The following is a 22,413-nucleotide window of genomic DNA, read 5'->3' on the forward strand; positions in this document are numbered from 1 at the left end:
ACCTCGCCAGCATCTGTCATTTCCTGACTTGTTAATTTTAGCCATTCTGACTGGTGTGAGGTGGTATCTCATTGTGGTTTTGATTTGTATTTCCCTGATGCTGAGTGATGTGGAGTACTTTTTCATGTGTCTCTTGGTCATCTGGGTGTCTGCTTTGGATTATTTGTTCTTTGGGTGTTGAGTTTGATAAGTTCTTTATAGATTTTGGATACTAGCCCTTTATCTGATATGTCATTTGCTAATATCTTCTCCCATCCTGTCAGTTGTCTTTTGGTTTTGTTGACTGTTTCTTTTGCTGTGCAAAAGCGTTTGATCTTGAAGTCCCAATAGTTCATTTTTGCCCTTGATTCCCTTGCCTTTGGCAATGTTTCTAGGAAGAAGTTGCTGTGGCTGAGGTCGAAGAGGTTGCTAAGGCAGGGGGTGTATTTGCAAATTGAAGATTTTGGGGGTATTTCAACATTAAATGTTAGACTCATCATATAAGGTCTTAAGGAAGTAAAGCATCATTTTGGAGCTTGGTAGATCAGGGAAGGAGTTTAAGTCTTGATGTCACATCAGAATTTGTACAAGTGGACAGGTGAGAATGAACGAAGACAAGAAAAAAAATAGGATATATATAGAGGAAACCAGAGGGGCAGAGGATCTGCTTATTTGAAGTGTCCATCAAAAGCTCTTATTGGTTAATACCACAGAAAATTGAAGGAGGCTTGAATGTTCCATTCAGGAGTCCAATATTGTTCTTATGAGCTTCAGAATCCTTTTCTTTCCACACTGGATGATGTTTTTCTGGTACTGATAGTGTATGGGTGCTTTACTGAATGCCACAGACTGTGAGTGGGTCCTTGCCCAGTCCTCTTGAGTACCTTCCTTTGGACACAGGTCACAAGATATTTCCAAAGCTGAGTTATCAGCAAGGTCATCATACCCATTTTTGGTTATTTGTGTAATGGCTGCTGGGATCTTTAGGAACTTTTTCTGCAACCATAATGTGATAAACATAATAGATATCTTCTTTATTCAGCACCCACGAAAGTGCAAGTTAGTATTTTACTTGATTTTCAAGATGATTAGGGATGTATTTAAGTAAAAGCCTAAAAATGTCCTAGAGTCCACCATGTAGATTCAAATAATCAATCATGAACTAGCTGAACTGTTTCAACAGAGGTAACTGTTTACTCTTAACTGTTTCCCTCTGCTTAACAGAGACTACAAGTAATAACAAGACTTCTCATAAGATGAAGAAGTCCTCAACTATAGTTTAGCCAATTCTGGACCAAACAGTTGGTTTCCCTTTGTATTAGCTTATTAAGGCTGCCATAACATCATAGACCGGGTGGCTCAAACAATAGAAATTGATTTCTCACAGCTTTGGAGGCTGGAAATTTAAGATGATGGCTTCAGCAGTTTTAATGTCTCCTGAGGCCTTTCTCCTTGGCTTGTAGATGGTCTCATTTTGCTGTGTCCTCACATGGCCTTTTCTCTGTGTGTGAGCCTTCCTTGTGTGTGCCTCTATTCTTATAAGGTCATCAGTCATACTGGATTAGGGACCTACTCTTACAGCCCCATCTAATCTTAATTGCCTCTTCAAAGCCCCTATCTCCCCTATCTCCAAACACAGTCACATTTGGGAGTTAAGTCTTCAACATAGTAATTTGGGGAGACACAGTCACAGTCCCCTTTATCTAGAAATAAAGTAGTAGTTCTAGATGAAATGTTACACTGACAAAATATATCTTGAAGTAAATTTCATAACCCTTTATAAATTTTTTAAAAACTTCTTTTGCTTATTTTATTACTTCAGTTCCTGTGACAGACCTTGAACCTGTTACTCTTAGAACTGAGACACCTGGGACAACATTAGGTAATGATTCTGTGTCATTCACCAAATACCTTTGTTGCTCATTGTATATTCCATTCAGTCTCCATCTCCTGGCTTTCCCTCTCTCATGAGACAGCCACCATCATCTTCTGTTGCCATTCAGTTACTTCATCTGACAAATCCTGAAGCCTCTTAAAAACAAATTTCCTATTGTTTTTATGAGAGCTGATCTTAGCTTAATTCAAAACGTTGCTTTCGCTGGTACATTTGCATTGTCATGTTATCTCGTGCTTTGTTGAACAGTGCTCTCTGTTAAAGCCAAGTTTAAAACAAATTCGGATCTTTTTCTTATCTAGATCAGAGGTAATAGCCATTCCTAGGGTCCTTTGTACATTTAGGTTGCTAAGTCTTTAAAAAACTATTTACATGGTATGTTTGTTTCTTTGTTGGTGCTTTAAGTAATGAGATGTTTTATTACTAATTTGACATATAGGAAATTACCTAAATCCAAAATTTTAAATTATAAGCCTTTTCCTCAGTGTGACCCTAAATGCCCCTCCCTTGCACCAGAGTTGAGCCTTCCTTCTCATTTTTTCCCCAATGAGGAAATTCTGTGTGTTTAATTACAAGTGTTAATCTTCATGCCTTGAACAAACAACTCAACCAGACACATGAATTTGCCTCAAAGTACCACCAATGATAAAAAGAAGACACATTGGCATAAAAAGATTAAAAACATTAAATAACGGAAAATTTCCTGTAACTTTTGAAAATCTGACAGCTCTTGGAAAAACCTCTCCTCAGAATCCAGAACCTTAACACCTAGAGTAACACAAAGCTTTTCTCTCTTCAGCTACTAAAACAACACAAAGACCCCGTAGTCCATGCCCCAGACCCAAAACAACACCAAGCCCTCAAGTACCTCAGACTGAATCTGATAAATGTGTGATTCCTTAGTTTAAGGGTGAACCCAAGTAGTCTATCCCCATGAGAACCCCAAACAGTGCCAACCTATTAGTGGCTCAAAGTGTGAGGTCATGACATGGTCAGTAATGTCTGCTTTGCCCAGGTGTCAGAGAATGTGGCTGGGTGCGATATATTTGGTGTTACAATATCTTACTCTATGTGAGAGTCTTCTCTGATATGCATCTAGTATATTTCTTGCCATCAACTTCCATTCAAATTTTAATGATAAATCTTCTTTATCAGAGCCAATACATTCTGTTCAAATAAACAAAAAAAATCATAAGTCCCTTGCATATTTCTGGACCAATATTGGCAATTGTGGGTGATATGCCAGCTGTGGGAGATTTTCTAAAACAGTAGAGTTGGGTACATGTTTGCATGATACATTAAATACTGACCTTGCAAAGGAAAAGATCAAAGTCGATTAGACTTGGACCTTGGGCTTAGTACAGGATTTCAGTGAATGGAGGGAAGAGTGAACCATGGCAGAAGGGCTACACATGTAAGTTGGTAGGGGGTTAGCCACAATGACAGTCCAGCCTGAAACAGACTGTCTTACTTCCAGATGGCCAAAACAAGTTTATTGATGATGTTGCATTTGGAAGAGTCCAGAGAGCCTACTGAAAGAGGATTTTGAGGACCTGATTCAGGAGCTTAGATTTGATACAGAGACCTCAGTGGTCTTTGATTTCTGCTTTATCTGGTCTTTAGCCAAACAGATGCTCTACTGAGTATTTCAGACCGAATGACCATCTTTATTCTGCTCTCTTATGTGCCGTGGTTTGGAAAGAGTTCTCAGACTCTTTCCATAGATGAGTTCTGAGAAAGATCAACATAGTCCACTTCAATGATTAAATTTTATATCTGTTTCAAACTTAAAAACTGTTTATTGTATCCATGTTTACTTAAACATAGTAAGTATACATGTTCAGCTTCCATAGAAATACAGATTGAGCTCAGATTTTTTTAAAAAACAACTTCTTTCCCAAGTGTATGTTAGGTCAATGAATAAAAATATTTTCTAGTGCAGAGTTATCAGAATCCATTAGCTAAAACCTAGGAGAATTTTATGCTGACTTCTTTAAGACAATCAAGATAGTTCAAAGGCTAAACCTAAGACCAAGACTATAGTTTGGCCAAATCTTCAAAGAACAACCATCTACTCTTTCCTTCATTTAGGAGGTTAATTTTTTTTCTTTGTTTTTGTAGAAAGATTGATACAAGTAGATTTGTTTAGATGTGAATGTTCTTACTTTTCATGTGTTTTAAAATTTCTTTGGTTTACTGTATTTTGGCGGCAGTTCCTGCTACAGTTCTTGAACCTGTCACTCTTAGACCCAAGACCCCAGAAACAACATTAGGTAATAATATATTATCTTTTCAACAAGACTTACTCTGCTTTTGTCAAACCCTGAGTTTCATTTTGCTTTATGTGACCATATGTCGTCATTCTTGGACATTCATTTATATTCTTAAAATTATGAAAACTATTAAGTTTACCTGTCATTTTAAAGAGAACCAGTCATACATGAATGTACTTCAGAACATTTATTTGCCAGGTAACCTATTTGAAATTTTTTCACATTATTTTTGTTTTATCTAAGCAGTGTTGGTTAAAAAATGGTTCTCAAACATACTGTAGCTTCCTACCTCTTCTCTAGACAGATAAAGCCAAGAAATAGCAATCATGGGGCCAGGAAGATCCATTTATTTCACATTTTGTTTCCAAATTTTTTTCTATTTGTGTGATATTGTTTTGTTGATATTTAGGTAATGACGTGTTTTTGTTTTAGTAGTTACATAGAAAGTGTGGAAAGATAGGAAAATTGAATTCTAAATCTCGGGTTTAATATGACCATCCTTCATAATACATTAAAATTTAGCAGTGGTTCTTAACCTTTCTGTTGCCCAATCAACCTGCTCTATGACACTTTGATTATAATTACTAATATTTATTTCTTGAATTTAAAAGGGATTTTTTTTCTTCAAAGAAACCTCTATAGTACAAGAATTATATACAGAGTATACATTACAAAAATCTCAAACTAGAAGGACACATGTCTAAAAGTTGTAGAAAATCTAGAACCATATTTTCACCTCTCATTGCTTCCAGAACAGAGGTAATGTAGTTGTGTGATAACCCTAGAATTTCTTCCTTCAGCCTCCAAAACATCACAACAGACACGTCGTCCACGTCCCAGACCAAAAACCCCACCAACTCTTGAAGCATCTGAGTCCAAACCAGGTAAACAAGTGTTCCTGGTTTAGAGTTGCAGTAGCCTAACCCAGCAGGGGCTCAAGAGTAATCCCAATGTGTGGAAGTAACAAATAGGCCCCATAAAAGTAAAGATATAACTTGTGTTAAACAGCAGTTCCCACTGTAGAGATGGCAAAAGGAACACAGCAGGGGAAAATCTGTGGAGCAACTGAATGCTTCATTCTTCTAGAGTGAAGTCTTCTCTGTCACTGTGCATTTAATTAATTTCCATTTATATACTGAAAATAAAACTTTAGAAAAATTGGGCATATTGAGTTCAAATTAACAACTAATATCTTTAGTATCCCTGGGTAATATCAGCAAATTTGGGGGTATAAATTAGGTGTGGGAGACATGCTTTAATCCTCAGACATGCAATAAGTTGAGAACAAAAGCCTTCATAAATAAGATAGAAGATGGCTCTAGAAATCATGTATGCAAAGACAAGATCAGGATTGATTTCTCACTGCTATCAACAAAATGTACTAGGTACATAAATATGTACATCTCAAAAGTTAGATTAAGAAACTTAAATGGTGGGGCGCCTGGGTGGCTCAGTGGGTTAAAGTCTCTGCCTTTGGCTCGGGTCATAATCCCAGGTCCTGGGATCGAGCCCCGCATCGGGCTCCCTGCTCAGTGGGGAGCCTGTTTCCTCCCCTCTCTCTGCCTACCTGTGATCTCTGTCTGTCAAATAAATAAATAAAATCTTAAAAAAAAAAAAAAAAGAAACTTAAATGGTGCCTTGAAACCACCGTAGTACATGTATAAGTAGAAAGGTAGGAATATGGAGTGCCTGAGTGGCTAAATCATTAAGTGTGTGCCTTGGGCTCAGGTCATAATCCCAGAGTGCTGGGTTTGAGCCCTGTGTCCAGCTCCCTGCTCAAAGGGAACGTGCTTCTCCCTCTCCCACTCCCCCTGCTTGTATTCCCTCTCTCCCCCTCCCTCTGTCAAATAAATACATAAAATCTTTTTTTAAAAAAAGGTAGTAATAAAATCAGAAAGAGTGAGTATAAGTGAGACCAACCAAAGGAGAAAGTCTAACAATAGTACTAGTAGAAAAGATGTCTGACTAGAGAGAGATAGTCAAATCCTTCTGAATCTTCATTGGCCTATGGATTCTCACAGTGGAGATTCTTAGGCATCTGATGGAGTAATTGAGATTTGATCAAGTGGACATCAGTAAGCTCTTTGTTGCACATAAAAGCATATTTCTTTGCTTAGAATGAAGGGATAACCTGTTCAATTCATCATGCTGTAGCTCCACTTTCCTCCCAAAGTTGTTAGCAATACACACACATCCCATTTTGATTTATTAGTTAGAATCAGATCATCAAAGGAGGAATAAGAAAATCGTTACCCCACTTAGGTATGGCCAAATTTTAGGAAATCAGAGGTCTACTTTTTTTTAGTTGAATAGTTTTTAGAAGGGAGTTGAGGGAACTTGGAAGGGGAGGTGAACCATGAGAGACTATGGACTCAGAAAAACAATCTGAGGGTTTTGAAGGGGCGGGGGGTGGGAGGTTGGGGGAACCAGGTGGTAGGTATTAGAGGGGGCACGGATTGCATGGAGCACTGGGTGTGGTGCAAAAACAATGAATACTGTTACGCTGAAAAAAATAAATAAATAAAAGAAGTTGCTACATAGTTCCAGAAAGTATATGATTAAGATAAATTTTGAAATGTTTTCAGGTTTTTTAACATTTTAAGCAATTATTTTGTTTATTTTTAATACTTTTGGTCAGTTCCTACTGCAGACCTTGAACCGGTTGTGTTGAGAACTGAAACATGGGTAACAACACAAGGTAATAACACATGCTCCTCAGTAAGTGCTGATTCTCAGACTCACTCCATCAACTTCATAGCTACATGTTCTTTTGCTTCATAAGGACTACATTGTCCTCTGTTGTCACTCCATAAAATTCTTCATCCTAAAAGTTTTGAGGACACTGACTCTTAAAACAAGTTGTCCCTTGTTTTTAAGAGAGCCATGCATAAACCTAACTCAGGTCTTCTGTTGTACAAGTAACCATCTAAAATTGCTCCGTCATCTCATGTGCATTTTAACCATGTTTTATTAAAGCTGGGTTTAAAAAGCAGTTCTTTTGACTCTACTGACTGTTACAGTATCAGGAAGTTTCTTTGTGCATCTGCAGTCCTACCTTTTTTAAAACTCTCTAATATCTGTCCTTTGATAAACATTTTAGTTAATTATATGGCCTTATCTTAGTAAACTATCACAGAGTTTGTATCTGACCATGGCTGCCCCATAATATTTCTGCAGCAGGACTTAACTCTTTTGTTCAATAGAAGAGAACTAAGAACACTATTTCACTTCTTGAATTAATAACTTAATTCTGTATGACTCATTCTCAATGAAATTGCCTTTATAAAAGAATGTATACTACTAAGGGTGAAAGTTTCAAATTGAAAGGTTGAAAAGACAGATTTACTAATGTAGTAAGTTTAGAAAATCTGGATTCATGTGTCATGCTACCTTTAGCTTCCAAACTATGGACTCTGTAGTAACCAAAGGTTTTCTTTCTTCAGCTCCTAAAACATCAAAACGGACCCGTCGTCCACGTCCCAAACATAAAACTACACCAACTTCTGAAGCACCTAAAAAAAAACTGGGTAATTGTGGGTTTCTGGTTAAAGGAGTAGTCTTAGAAGCTCTTGGGAGTCTAGGATTGATGCCGGAGGGAGAAGAGATAGCCCTTGTGATTCCAGTATTGGTGAAGGCACTAGTTGATCTACACTGATCCCACCATTGACTTAACAAAGGAAAACATTGTTTGGGAGACATCTGGATGTTTGGGAGGGAACTGGACTCCTTGTATTTTGTGCATAAAGATCTTCAGTTTTACTATATATTTTATTTACTCTTATTTTATTCCATACTTCTCTAGAAGACAAAATGTCTTAAATAGAACCAATCATTTTTATTTCAAGAAACATTAAGTGCCTTTCATTTCCTCCTAGAGCTACATCAACAGCTGTGAGGATATCATAGATGTAGATGGCTTCTTTTTACTTCTCAGTCTGTAGTACACCCAAAGTCAAAACCCCCAATAGGAAACACTCAAAGATTGAACCAAGGCAATGTGTCTGTGCCAATCAAGATTACTTTTTGCAGGTTTTATGAACATCTATGCATTTAAAGAGAGAGACGTTTGTGAAGGACAGGAATAAGGAGTTAGGAAGAAAGTGGGAAATCTTAGAATTGAAGGGGAGGTGAACCATGAGAGACTATGGACTCTGAAAAACAATCTGAGGGGTTTGAAGCAGCGAGGGGTAGGAGGTTGGGGGAACCAGGTAGTGGGTATTAGAGAGGGCACAGATTGCATGGAGCACTGGGCGTGGTGCAAAAACAATGAATACTGTTATGCTGAAAATAAATTAATTAATTAATTAATTAAAATAAATTTAAAAAGGAAAGAAAGCAGGTATTGAGCCTAGATAGAGGATACAGGTCTCCTGGAATAAGGGAAGTTCTGGCTTCTAAGTGGTAATGATAGCAGTGAGTTTAGAAGGGCCCGTAAGAGCAGTTGAAGAAAGTTCTTGAAGGTATGACTCAGAAGTTTGGATCTGAACCTAGAAGTATTAGTGGTCTTTCCTGCAACCTATTCCACATATATAGGGTACAACATTTTTTTGTGTAGAGCAGAGAGCTGCTCTAGTTGGCACCACACACTGAGTGGTTGTTCCTTATCCTAATTAGCTGAATACCTTTGCATCATCTGAGTTCTAAGACTATTTCTACTTACAAGTTCTTAACAAGATGAACATAGTTCACTTTGCTTTGTTCTTTTCTTGCCTCCTTTCAAACATAAAACCATTTACTGTATCCATCTTATTTAGACGTTCTATCTCCTTAAAGCTTCCACAAAAAAGCCAACAATTGCCAGAACACTTTTATTAGTATATATCTGGTAAAATGTTTAAACAAGTTTCCTAGGGCAATAGTCAGAATTAGGTACTTAAACAACTAAGAGAATATTGTATTGACTTTGAGAGGCTTACCAGGTTATGTAGGCTATCACTATTTCCTAAAAAAAAATATTTACTCAGTTATAGGGTGACCAAATCTTTAGGTACTTAATTTCAGAAGAAAATTTAATTGCTATACATTTATTGAAGCAGTGTTATGCTAGTTAGAATCAATTTTCTGACTTTTCACAAATGTTTATTTCATTGCTTTTCATTAGCTCCTACTACAGATCTTGAACCTGGCCCTCTTAGAACTAAAGCTCCAGAAATCGTGGGTAATGAGAATATGTGTCCCTCAAATAGTGCTTTTCCTGCTCATTGTCATACCACTGTAGCCATGGGTCCTACTGCATCCTAAAACCATTTTAACACCCTCTGTTGTCTTCCATTGCAGTCTTCATCTTGAAATTATGCTAAACTCTACATCAAGTTGTGTTTAAGTTAAACTTAAGAAAATTCTATTTTCTTAATAGAATATGTGAATATTCTATTTTCAAGGCACCAAACTGCCATGTAACTTGTTCATTGTTGTTTCATGCGATCATATGTATGTGCTAAAACAGGACTGACTACTTTGAGCTTTGTTTCAAACATGAATTTCCACCTATCCCTTATATGCCCTGCTTATCCTTCATTGATTGCAGAAATACCATATTCTTTAATCACATTACTTTTTATTGTATTAGGATTTGTGTGATTATACAGATGGATCTGTTTTTTCCAAAAATGATGTTTTTAGTTAATTATCAAAATTATAATTGTGCCTAAGTCTTGAAAGTCTAGATGATAGGCTTTCATTATAGAGTAAGATGCTTCTTTCTTCTTTGCTAAGAGGGTTTAACAGTTAAGGGAAGCAAGGCCAAAAATGAACTATTGGGATTTCATCAAGATCAAAAGCTTTTGCACAGCAAAGGAAACAGTTTCTTAACTTTTCTTGAGTCAAAGACTACTTAGAAACATTGATGATCACACTGTTTTATGTACTGATCCTCATGCTCTCAAATAAATAAATTCATTATTATATCCATGATTATTTAAATAATAAGTATTTGTCTCCACAAGTAGACTAATATACTTTTTCCAGTAAAGTTAGAAAAGTATAAATATATATAAATGTGTAAAAGTTAGAAAAGTATAAATATATATAAATGTGTAAAAAAGTTTGTTTAGCAAAATTTTACATATTAAAAATAATCAGATAATCAAAACTTCTAGGAAAACTTCTTAATGATCACAGTGTTATTTAGCAAAGTACAATGCTGTACCTATCATGTGAGATTAATGGGTGCTTTGCCAGAGTGTGGTCAGATCTTCAGAGTGCTCCTTTTCTGTCAGACCCGAAGCTTAAAATTTGACTTTTGCAGTTAGTCTTCAAATGAATTTTTAAAATATCTTTGGTTTATTATTTTTTTTACTAGTTCCTCCTACAGCCCTTGAACCCATCACTCTTAGGACAAAGGCTCCAGAAACTACATTAGGTAATGATATTCTGCATTCTTCAACAGTTCTTTCCTGCTCATCATCAACCCACTCTATCATAATCATAATCACTTTGTCACCAGCTTTATAAAACTGTCTTTTCATCTGCTGTCCTTCAACTTTATTTTTTTTTTCTTCTTAAGGGATTTTAAAACTCTTAAAAGAAGTCTTCTATTGTTTTTGACAGTTATGCATGGACCTGGGAATATCTGTCAACCATGTAATCTTGAACTTGTATCATGTACTCTTGTCTAAACTGGGTTCAAATTTAAACCTGAGTTTCAAAGTCGGTCATGTCTGTATCTTCTCCTGACCAAACAAATCATGACAGCTCACATGGTATTAGAGATTCTTTGGGAAAGTTCTATTTCTTGGTATGAACCTACAACCCTACTACCTACAGTGTGGCTAGAGTCCTTATCTATTTTTAAATCTAGACATTTATGAGATTGCTCACTCCTTGACTTGACTCTGTGTGCGAGATTTGTCTCTCAAGTGCTTAAAACAATAGTTAACAAAATAAGAGAAAATATTTCAACCTTGAAATATATATGCCTTGAACTTCAAGGCAATATAATGTATTTTAGAAAATTTTGCTCTTACTTCCAAAACTGTCTTCACTGGAGTAATCTGAAGTTTCATTCTTCAGCTCCTAAACCAGCACAACGAACCCGTCGTCCACGTCCCAGGCCTAAAACCACATCAAGCCCTGAGGCAACTCAGACCAAACAGGGTAAATATGTTATGTCATGGTTTGAGGGGTGAACCCTAGCAGTCCGTCTCAGTGGGGTCTCAAGGAAATGTCTCTGATGGGAAGTAATAGTCTTCATGTTCCCTAAAAGTCAAAGAATGAGTTATGGTTAGCAACTAATTCTTGACTGAAATTTTTCATCTCTTTAAAGATGTGTTAATAGCAAAATTGGCATAATCAATCATAGTTATTTATTGCTATATCTGCTCTTAAAAACATGATCTATTTATTGTGGTCATGATTATATAAGCATAAGTATCTTTTTCAGCTTTCAAAAACTGCAACAAGTTACTTTCCTGCATATTTTCATATCTATTGCCTAAACAGCATTTCCAAAGCAAGTTTTCATATTGGTTAGAATCAGAAAATCAAACTCCTAGAAAAACCTCATGCAGAATTTAAAGTTTGTGACTGTCTTCTAGGACGAATAGTTCCCAACTAGTATGACCAAATCCTCAAAAAGAAACTGCTTCTGTCAATTCAAAAGTTAATGTTTGTCATTTGAAACTAATGTTTTGAAAAAAAAATTAAGATTTTCTATGTGTGTTTAAACTTTCTCATGTTCATGTTGTCACATTTGGTTAGTTCCTGCTACAAGTTTTGAGCCTGTTATTCATAGTTATGAGACTCCAGAAACAATGTTAGGTAATGATTTTTGTGACTGCATTATAAGCTTTTTTACTCATTAAAAACCTACTCCATCATTATCATGGCTAGGGTTGCTCCTCCTTCCTTAGACTGCTGTTGTTCTGTTTCATACTTACCTTCTTGGAAGTCAAGATTCTTAATTCAAGTGCTACCTGTTATTTTTAATTTTTTATTTTTTAATTAACAAATAATGTATTGTTAGCCCAGGGGTACAAGTCTGTGAATTGCCAGGTTTACATACTTCATAGCGCTCACCATAGAACATACCCCATGTGAGGAAATCTATCTGCCATGAAACCCCCTTTAAAATTTCATTACCTGGTCCGGGGATACAAAATGATGATAATTAAAGATCATGAATATTTTCCGAGCAACTTACTTTCTATGAGATTTTTGAGACACTTTCACTATTCCCTTCCTATTTTAAAAGATGATTTCTCCTCTTAAATTATCCCCCCCGCAAAGAGAAATGCTTCCTAGAAGTGCTAATCCTAGTAAATATAAGTTACAGGCTTTCCTCACCATGGGTGAATTTTGTTATTCTATATCTTCCACCACAGTTTAGTATTGGTTCTTAATCTTTACTAAGTAGGAATCTCTGAGTATCTAATTATATCAGTAGCTATTCCTATTCCTTAATTAATAATTTTTTTATATTATTTTGGTTCTCAAAATACCCTCAGTAGTGATACGAAGCAAATTAGATTAGTAAAGTAAAAATTTTCAAACTTAGGTAATAAACTCAAGATAATATGTTTTAGAAAACATAGGCCTATGTACAATACTTTTGAAGGTTTCTAGACCTAGAAACACAATAGCAACCCAAGATTTTCTTCCTTTAGTTTCAAAAACATGAGGGAAAAATTCATTCTCCTCCCAAACTTTAAACTTCCCAAAGTTTCACAGTTGAAACCAAGAAAGTCAACGATTTCTAGTTTGAGTGCTTCCAGCTTATTGCAGCTGGATCCCAGGATTGACAACTTTCAACTTGTTAACTTTCATTTCCCAGCTCTATGCCTTCTAAGAGAAAAGAGATACAAATATTGATTGTCATCATTACAATTGCAGGTTAACCAGAAGTTTCATGCTTAGGGAAGATCTGGGGTAGCCAAAATCATCATGTGCCCTGCATAAAGATTGTCTCCAACAAAAGATGCATCTCATTCTGTTCTCCTACCATTTCATTTATCTTTTTAAAAATTAGCAATACTCCTTTGGCTTAGTAAACAAAAATTTCCTTGCCTTCTGTGTTCCTGGCACCATATTAACAGTTGAGTGGAGTGAGGTGAGGTGAGGAACAGAGGTAGAGATCAAAAGTAAGAACATGTTTTACTTCTTGAAAAGAAAACAGTATAATTGTGAGGAAACCTTGTTTCCAAAGGGTTTCTGTTGTTTTTTTAGATATAAGGCAATTTGCTTACACAAAAGCAATTTGTTTAATTGAGTGGTAAAAATAGAGAGAGAAAATACTTAAGTCAGAGTTCTGTGTGGACTGATAAGAGTTGGGCTTTAAAATAACCTTTTTTTTTTTTTTTGCATTAGTAGATGGAAGGGTAGGAATAACAAAATAAAAACTCAATACCTATTGACGTTACCCAAGGCGGGGTTCAAATTAAAACACAGAACAAAGCACTCCTAGATGGTACTAAACATTTTGGTAATCTCAGTATCATAAAATCAGTGATAGGAAGCTCTTAGAAAGCCCTTGTGGGAATTCAGATTCAGATATAATAGTAAGAACCCATTTTATTTTCAAATTTTTATGTAACGATGTCAGATTGTAAATCTTTTATACTTTGTAGGCCATTCAGTGTCTGTCACAACTACTTGATTCTAATGTAGTATCTCAAGTGAAGGCAACCAAAACCAATATGTAAGTGATATATAAATATACCTTGAATCATATTAGTTTGTGGGTGTGGTTGTGTTCCAATAAAGTGTTACTTGGATTTTATATCATTTACACATGTCATAAGATATTACTCTTAATTTTTTTTGCATCATTGTAAAACACAAAATTCATTCTTAGCTCACAGGTCAGGCAAAGGGCTGGATTAGGAGGACCATAGTTTTTCAATTTCTGCTTTAAATAATGTATACTCCACATGGCTCTCCATAACCCTATGATTTTGAAGATCTATGCATTTCAGTTCATTGCTACCTTTATCTAAAATCTGTGAAATATCCATACTTACTTTGACAACTTAGATGCTCTTCTTTCAGCTCCCACTGAACTGCAAACTCTTATTTTGAAACCAGTGACATCACCAAGCCTAGAAATGACACAGAGCCAACCTGGTAATTAGACTGTTTTATCTGTCTGGGTACATTGTAAGCTTCAAGGGACGTATTCCAAGTGTTGATTTCCAAATATAAAAAAGCAAATAATACATTTAACATCTCCATATATTGTACATGCTCTTTTCATGACTACCTATTGGTATTAACTTAGTAATTTATTTATAATAATTGCTATTCAACTGCTGAATATACTTATCTTCATTTTATTGTATTTACTCTATCACATAAAGAATAATCAAGTATGTGATTAAGTAGTCAGTAAGCTACTCAGAAGAACTGATTTTATTCTTCTTATTTTTCACTAAGATTACAAACTTCCTCTTTAGGAATAAATTAAATTTTTGTTCTGCTTTGTGAAAAGAATGCTAGTTCAGTTGCAGCCATCAAGGAAAGTGAAAGTGCTCACTTCAGTAAAGATAACAAAACCAACCTATACAACATTGCCTTTCAAAATTAAAAACAAACATTTTAAGTTAGCAATGAGGTTGCTACCCCTGACGTATATTTTGAAACATAAGATCTTACTTTTATCTAGTATAGGATTATAATTTCTTTTCATCTCCTTTGTGCATCCTGTAACTAGTTAAATGGCATTTGGGGGCTCATGAACAGTACAAGGTATGATTGTTAACAATCAACACTTAGAAAATTGTGACTTTAATTCAGTTATTGGAGCTTCCCTTAGTATTATTAATAATATTGTTATTATCATAACAGCCAACAGTGAGCATCTATAAGTGCAAGACACTTTTCTAAATATTTAGTTTGCATGCATTCATTCAATGCTGGCAATAACCCTCCTTGATCAGTTGTATCATTTTGTGTTCTTTGCTAGTTTCTGAAGTCCTGGAATCGATTACATTAAGCACTGAGTCATCAAAGGAAGCTCTAGGTAAAAAATGTTTCCCAATGAGAAGCCAAATATATGTGCTTTTCCATCTCATTGCAGAAGTCATCTTTGGATGTCCTCACAGTTTGTGACATTTCATAGCTCCTCACATCTTGTCTGGGCTCATCCAGTGAATCTTAAAAGCCGCATGTTACATACAGCACATTGTGCAAGTGCCTGCTGTATTTCTATGCAAGTTTCACAATTTCCTTAACTCCCTTTCACTCTGAATGTAAGATTTAATTTTTTAATATTCTAATCATTCTTTAAATACGAATATGCACATCTTAGTTTTCATGTTTATATTCTATTTAGGATTCATCTCTATGCTTTTCAAGGACTCACTCTTTGTCTTTTTCTTACTAGAATCCTTAATCAAAATATGTAAGGAAGCGACATTACCTGCTTTGCTCCAGGTAGAAATTGCTGAAGACACTGCCTGTTTTGGTGTGTGTGTATGTGCCCACACTGAACACTGCCTTGATTTTCTGCCTTCATCTCTGCCCTCTTAAATTGCAGTCATCTTCTTAATCTACCTGAGTGTTATGTATTCTCATGAACATATTAACTTAAGATAACTAACCTCTGTTTTCAAATTAAATACAGTGTTCTATGACAGTGTGTAATGTCCTGCCCATCACTAACCAGCCATTCCCTGTTTATTCTGTAGCACCAACTGTAACAGATTATCTGTATCCCTCTGCCAAAGCACCACTCAGTCCAGAGGAACCAAAGACTGGAGGTGGTAAAAATTTTCGTGCTTTGATTCATTTATTCAACAAAGTTTTAATTAGCATCTGTTATGCCCATGGAACATGGAAGTTCAAGCTGTGGTACTTGTTCTACAGTTGAATTCATTTGAAGAGCAGTAGCTTCCAAAGTCCTTGGAGTCTTCAAACTACAATGATAAGTGATCTCTGAATACAGAAATTCTGGCTTCTCTGTGGTATCAAAATATTGAGGCATAATAGCTTTTGAGAGCCAGTTAATGACAATTAAAACATTAATATTAGTTGGAAAATTAGTATGACAGAATAGGATTTCCCCTTTGGTTCTCTCTCTTTTCTTCTCTAAATCCATTGTCCTAGCTGTAAAAATATAATGCAGATTCCTAAGAGAATGAGGTGTGCTGATATCCAAGAAGGAAATAGTCGACTATAGTTTAGCATCTTGAAGTTTTCTAAAATTGTTCTCCTTTGTTTTGATACAGTTGTGGAATCTATTACAAATGTGTCTGAACCACCTGAGACCACACTAGGTAATGACACACCTCAGCAGCTTTTGTCCTCATCACCACCATCACCTGACAACCTCAGTTTCTCTTTCTTTGTGAATTCATGTTGCAACATCATTCTTTTTCATGGCAGTTAATTTTCTTTCTAGGTGCTTCTATTCATAACCATTGTCCAAAAAGTCTCTTCTGTTTTGTTTCTAGATGTTGGTCTCTTTCTGTACTTAAGTCAGTGAAACTGTTGAGCCTAAAGCATCTTTTTCCTAACATTAAACATTCTGCCAGCTTGTATTGTGTTGAATATTTCTGTTTTCTTTTTGTATGGTGATCCATTTGATACTTTCTGCCCTAGCAACATATTTTCCATTAACACTCATTCCATGACATTAATTTACATCTTTGACTTTTTTTTTTTTTTTGCTCTAATTTTAAGTGAAATCCAATGCTTCTTCACTGACTCATGCTTTAACATTTTTTAATACTTTGGTTTTCCCTTTAAGATTACTACTAAATACGTCTTTCTAGGATGGTTGAGGAGGTATTAGTTTGAAGTGAGGATTTAAAAAGTAAGGAATATTGCTTACTTTGAGAGAATTTTGGAATCTAGCATCTCAGCATTTTTTAAACTAAATGTATTATGAAGAATTAGGAATGCTATTTTGCTGCAGAGTTACAATTTTCTTTCTTTGTTTTTAATTGTTACCATCCTTTCTGTCATCTACCTGTACTCAAAGTTTGTGAAGCACTATCATAGCCCCAGGTACTTTCCTTCAATTACCATAGAGACATCTCCTCTGCCTTCCCAAACCATAATCCTACCCAGCCCTGATGAGCCTTCCACCGAGCCAGGTAAATATTATTTTGTATTTCATGTAGAAGGTGAGTGTTTGCAGAATTTATAAGAATGGAAAGACAATATGGGCACTATAGACTTCAGAAAGCCCAAGTTAATTACTGTGCTCACATTCTTTGATGGGCGATCCTATTTTTTTGATGCCCGACTTCTCCTACCCATAAGCTATAGCCATTCACATGGCAGTATTCTGAATATTCTTCAGGATATGTCCAAAAAACCATTCTCTGCTACTCTGCAAGTGTTTCAACAGGACATAGTAATGTTTCTGGGGAATAACATTTATATTCCATTTTTAAACATAAATATATATCCTAATTTCAAATACTTTATCATCTTGACTAGAACTTTTACAAGTTCTGTGGTCATGTACAGAATATCTTAAGGTACCTACGTTGTGTTTGAGATTAACAGAAACCTCCAGAAACATATTTCACTGTGAAAAACACATAAAGGGGTACAACTGGCCAATCACTTTATTATTACTCAGGTCTTCTATTTCTTTCTAGTCCTCTTCCTGCAGCAGTTTGGCCTTTCTGCATGTAAATAAAAGAAACTAAGTCAAACCATCTAATTGGCAAGTCATAAAAGCAAGTTATTTGATGGTGGAATTTAAAAGATGAGACAACAAATCACCAACATGAATAACTAAATGTGCTGCTTCTTACAAGTAAAAATCCTCTCAATACCTATAGGCTTTCTTGGACTGATAGTTTATTGAAAATAAGCCCAAACTTGTGTTTTGATTATCATTAAACGATTTCACATGGGTCTATTTCCAAAGGAGATATTAATCTTAATTTTATACATTGTCCTTTAAAATATCTTATTAAATTTTGCCTATTAAACTTTACAGTTATAATTTTTATTGAAATTTCACACTAACTGCATTAACTACATCTGTACCAGTTACCTCTACCTCTACCTTTTCCAAAGTTTCTTAAATAGCTGTATTAATGGATACAATTGAAATGTTTAATTGGGAGTACTCTTAGTGATACCTACCTCATACCCTGGGAGAAGCAAAGAGCCTATCAGGAACGTTAGCAAGGAAGTTGAGACTGAAGAAAATCAAAGATTGAAAGAAACTCTAGAATCAGAATTTCAAGACTGGAAGAGCTCTTATAAGAGTCCTGTTATTTTGATGGGGAATGTGAAGCTATAGACTGAGTGATTAGCAAAGGGAGCTCTAAATCTTCAGGCTCCTAGACCAGTACAATCTCCTGCATATCTTGGTGTTCATTTCTCCACAGGCAATGCCACTGAAGATCTCATGGAAACCACTGCATGCAGACTTTTTAGAAATTTCTAGTATCTAAAAACTCTTATTTTCAGCAAGCTTTCTTTAAGGTGCCTAAAACTTGGTGACCTTGAAAAAACATTTTGTTTCTCCTAAGCTATTTATATTAATCACTCTTGAGAGAATCCCAATGAGGTGTTTCCACAAACTACAACCCCATGTTTGATTTTTCATTTCCTCCAGCAGAATATACTTCAAGTTTTCTTAATAAAGATACAATTGGTTGTTACAGTGAATGTCCTAGAACTACTTTAGGAATTGTCTAAGAAAGGAATAACTTTCTCAGGAATGTATCCTTTCATTTCTTTTCAGTTTTTCTTCCCCAGTCTGACCAATGAGAACTGTGTTTTGTTTAATGAAATTTTTTCATTAGCACTGCTATTAAAATGCATTTGTTTTCTAGGTGTATTTGGAATATAACTCACTACCTTTGTTTTTAGAAGAAATTATCTTTATCTGCACTTAAATATACTGGGCTATTCTGGTAAAATGGTGTAAACTTATAATAAAGATGAATTCTTGTTACCATAAAATTTATTTTTAACCTATTGAAAGGTATTTGAAGTAGATATTTCTGAAATTCCAACAGTTTCATTTGTCAGCTGAGTATCTTGGACATCATATAATGTACTTTACTGTTTTGCTTTCCCTTATAATAATATATTTATATTCCTGTATTTTGTGGTTCTTTGGGAGCTTTAATTGCATTAATTGCTGTGTGTCTAGGTCTTCATCTTTGAGATCCTAGAGGCTTAGATGCTGTAATTCTTGAAGCGCTCAAGACTTCTAAACCTATATATTTTTTTTTAGCTCCCAAGCAAGCACCGCGTGCTCCTCCCAAACCAAAAACATCTCCACATCCAAGAATCCCACAAACCCACCCAGGTAAATAGATATTTTATATTCTGACCTGAACAATTTGATATTAGTGGAATTATTCTGCTGAATTATGGTTTACAAGAGTTCTTAACTCTTGTAAAATGAATCTTCCTTTGAAACCTAAAAAATAATTTTCTTTATTTTTGAACTTCATTAAGTATGTTATTGGAATAGCTTATTCCAGAAAGCTTCCCTATGGTTACATTATTTGAAGAGGGAGCTGGAGAAGAATGGAATTTCTTAAAAGAGTAGACTGCCTATTCCTGTTACCTCTCTGAGCTTGAGAACACCTGTCCCCTCCATGGTCCTTGAATGTGCCTCCTCCTGCCAATCACTTTTTTTTTTTTTAACTTTCAGTAGATTTTATTTAGCAGTATTTATTTATTTATTTTTAACTTTCAGTAGATTTTATTTATTTATATATAGATATATAAAACAAATCATGAAAATTTGTTTTATATGTCTATATATTCTCTCCTATAATACAATGTTTATATAATATTTCTTTGGTGCTTTTGCTGTAAAAATTTTGGTAAGGATCCAAACAAGAGTCATTATAAACTATTTTGCATTTTTTCTAAGAGGCTCTTATTTGAATGATCAATCTAACCCAACTTCTTAACCAAGATCCTATCCAGTTTCTCCAACTGCCTTGGAGGATCTCTATTGGGGACTTAGGTGATCTTGACATACCTCAAAACAAGTTTATCATCTTTTCCTCCTTTCAATTTTTCATTTACATCTCTGGCAGGTTCTTGTTATTTTATATCTAATTTTTACTCCTCTTCCTTATCCAGCCTCTGCAGTCCATTTATTAATAAGTATGATGCATTCAGTTCTTCCAAACATCTCTAGCATTGGTACATATGCCAAGCATGTGCTTGGTCATGCCTTGTTTGTTGTCATTGATCTCCTCTTTTCTCTAATTTCAAATAATATCACCCCTCAATGTTTAAGCAATTAATTCATCTCATCAGGTAGCCACTCAACAAATATTTATTGCATGCTGAACGTGCCAGACACTGGGGATGTGAGACAAAATTGTATCTTTCTAAGGTCAAGGAATTTACAGGCTAGCCCTATTGCATAAACTTAAAAATATCATTTATACATGGTCTACTTCCAAAAAGTATTAGGGGTATACCTCCCCAGTTTGGAAGAAAAGGAATTTTCTCTACCACTCACAGTCTGGGGAAAGAAAAATGGTGGCAACATCAAAATTATGCTCAAGCAAGTTAACAGTTCTGAATTCCTAACACTAATCCTTTAATCATATCTCAGTATTCCTACTGAAAGAAAAAACTGTAGATTTGGGCATAATCTTTAATATCTGATTCTGAGAGAAATTTTGTCTGTCACTTTTTTCTTTAAGGGAAAATTCCTTAAAAGACTTTCTATGTTCTACATCTAGCTAATGATTTTAAATCTGTTTTAACATATTTTTAAATCTGTTTTATTTAATTATTAAAGTTTTGCTATGAAAATAATATAGGTACTCCCCGCCCCTTCATGTCCTCCCCATGACAAATAACATGTCCTCCATGCTATTTGTTATGCTCCACAAATAAGTGAAACCATATGTGAAATTTGGTGTGGCCGCCTGCCGCCTGGTACCTTGGTAAAAGGTACCAAGGCAAATATCCCCTGGAAAAATAACAACGTTAAAATAACAGTAAATACACTTGAAATATTAATCCATAAGAAAACAGTTTGAAAAACAGTGATTAGAGAGTAAGTAATGATTAATGAATAGAATAGGAATAAAAACAGGAAAACTAGTATATAAAATTAAAATCTGATTTTAAAAACACAACAGATAAAGTCTCCCAGCTTTTTATTTAAATGTAAGGCATAAATAGAAGTAGCAGAGAAAGGAGAAATCAAGAGAAGAAAGAAAGCATGAAAACTTGTTGAATGTTGGAAGATTAGAAATGAAAAGTAAGAAGTGGTGAGAATTAAGACATTGGAAATATAAATTACTGGTTAGTAGAATTTTTAAAAGTAAAGGAGATATGAGGTAACAAGACGTTCATCATTTTCTTTTTCAGCTATATATTCTGTACTTATAAAAATACTTATAAATCAGGATCTTTAATTTCCTATTATTATAGTATATTCTAAAGTTCAAATTTGTTTAATTTTGATTTAGACTTTGGTTAACTTTGTTCAACAAGTTATGTAACCAGAATGGATAGATTCATGTGCTCAAGGCATTCTAGTCTCTCACCCTGAAATTTGGTGTGGCCGCCTGCCTCTAACAAGAGAGCCTCTGATTCTGTCCCAGTTGAGGCACCTCTCAGCCCATCAGTATCTCCCACAGAAAGTAGCTGCAACCCACAAACTTTTTGCTTTGTCAGTGCTACTTAATGCAAAAGAAAGATTTGGAAAATGAATCATGAGAAAGAAAATAAATTCTAATTATTCTTCTTAAAAGTGGGTGAAATTAGAAATCCCCTTGCCTAGGGGAATGAGCTTACTCAATTTATCCTAGCAATACAGAAGGTCTTCATAGTCTTTTTTTTTTAAATTTTTTAAATTTATTTTCAGCATAACAGTATTCATTGTTTTTGCACCACACCCAGTGCTCCATGCAATCCATGCCCTCTATAATACCCACCAGCTGGTACCCTGACCTCCCACTCCCCGCTCCTTCAAAACCCTCAGATTGTTTTTCAGAGTCCATAGTCTCTCATGGTTCACCTTCCCTTCCAATTTCCCCCAACTCCCTTCTCCTCTCTATCTCCCCATGTCCTCCATCCTATTTGTTATGCTCCACAAATAAGTGAAACCATATGATAATTGACTCTCTCTGCTTGACTTATTTCACTCAGCATCATCTCTTCCAGTCCCATCCATGTTGCTACAAAAGTTGGGTATTCGTCCCTTCTGATGGAGGCATAATACTCCATAGTGTATATGGACCACATCTTCCTTATCCATTCGTCCATTGAAGGGCATCTTGGTTCTTTCCACAGTTTGGCGGCCGTGGCCATTGCTGCTATAAACATTGGGGTACAGATGGCCCTTCTTTTCACTCCATCTGTATCTTTGGG

General features: G+C 35.3%; 1 protein-coding gene across 16 annotated transcripts in view; it reads left to right on the forward strand.

The window, feature by feature from the left end:
- ABI3BP (ABI family member 3 binding protein) overlaps positions 1–22,413 on the forward strand; it is a 252,672-nt gene that overhangs the window by 159,368 nt on the left and 70,891 nt on the right. For 8 of the 16 annotated variants that reach the window (XM_059392066.1, XM_059392067.1, XM_059392070.1 and 5 more), the window contains 13 exons: positions 1,802–1,861; positions 4,087–4,146; positions 4,947–5,030; positions 6,785–6,844; positions 7,590–7,673; positions 9,248–9,304; positions 10,448–10,507; positions 11,158–11,241; positions 14,131–14,205; positions 15,044–15,100; positions 15,768–15,839; positions 16,308–16,355; positions 19,292–19,366. In XM_059392066.1, the coding sequence (XP_059248049.1) occupies positions 1,802–1,861; positions 4,087–4,146; positions 4,947–5,030; positions 6,785–6,844; positions 7,590–7,673; positions 9,248–9,304; positions 10,448–10,507; positions 11,158–11,241; positions 14,131–14,205; positions 15,044–15,100; positions 15,768–15,839; positions 16,308–16,355; positions 19,292–19,366 (876 nt within the window). The remainder of the gene's footprint in view (positions 1–1,801; positions 1,862–4,086; positions 4,147–4,946; positions 5,031–6,784; positions 6,845–7,589; positions 7,674–9,247; positions 9,305–10,447; positions 10,508–11,157; positions 11,242–14,130; positions 14,206–15,043; positions 15,101–15,767; positions 15,840–16,307; positions 16,356–19,291; positions 19,367–22,413) is intronic. The other 8 variants (XM_059392079.1, XM_059392080.1, XM_059392069.1 and 5 more) reach the window with 7 other exon arrangements.

This window comes from Mustela nigripes, chromosome 2 (assembly GCF_022355385.1).
Source record: "Mustela nigripes isolate SB6536 chromosome 2, MUSNIG.SB6536, whole genome shotgun sequence".
In the NCBI taxonomy this organism is placed as follows: Eukaryota; Metazoa; Chordata; class Mammalia; order Carnivora; family Mustelidae; genus Mustela; species Mustela nigripes.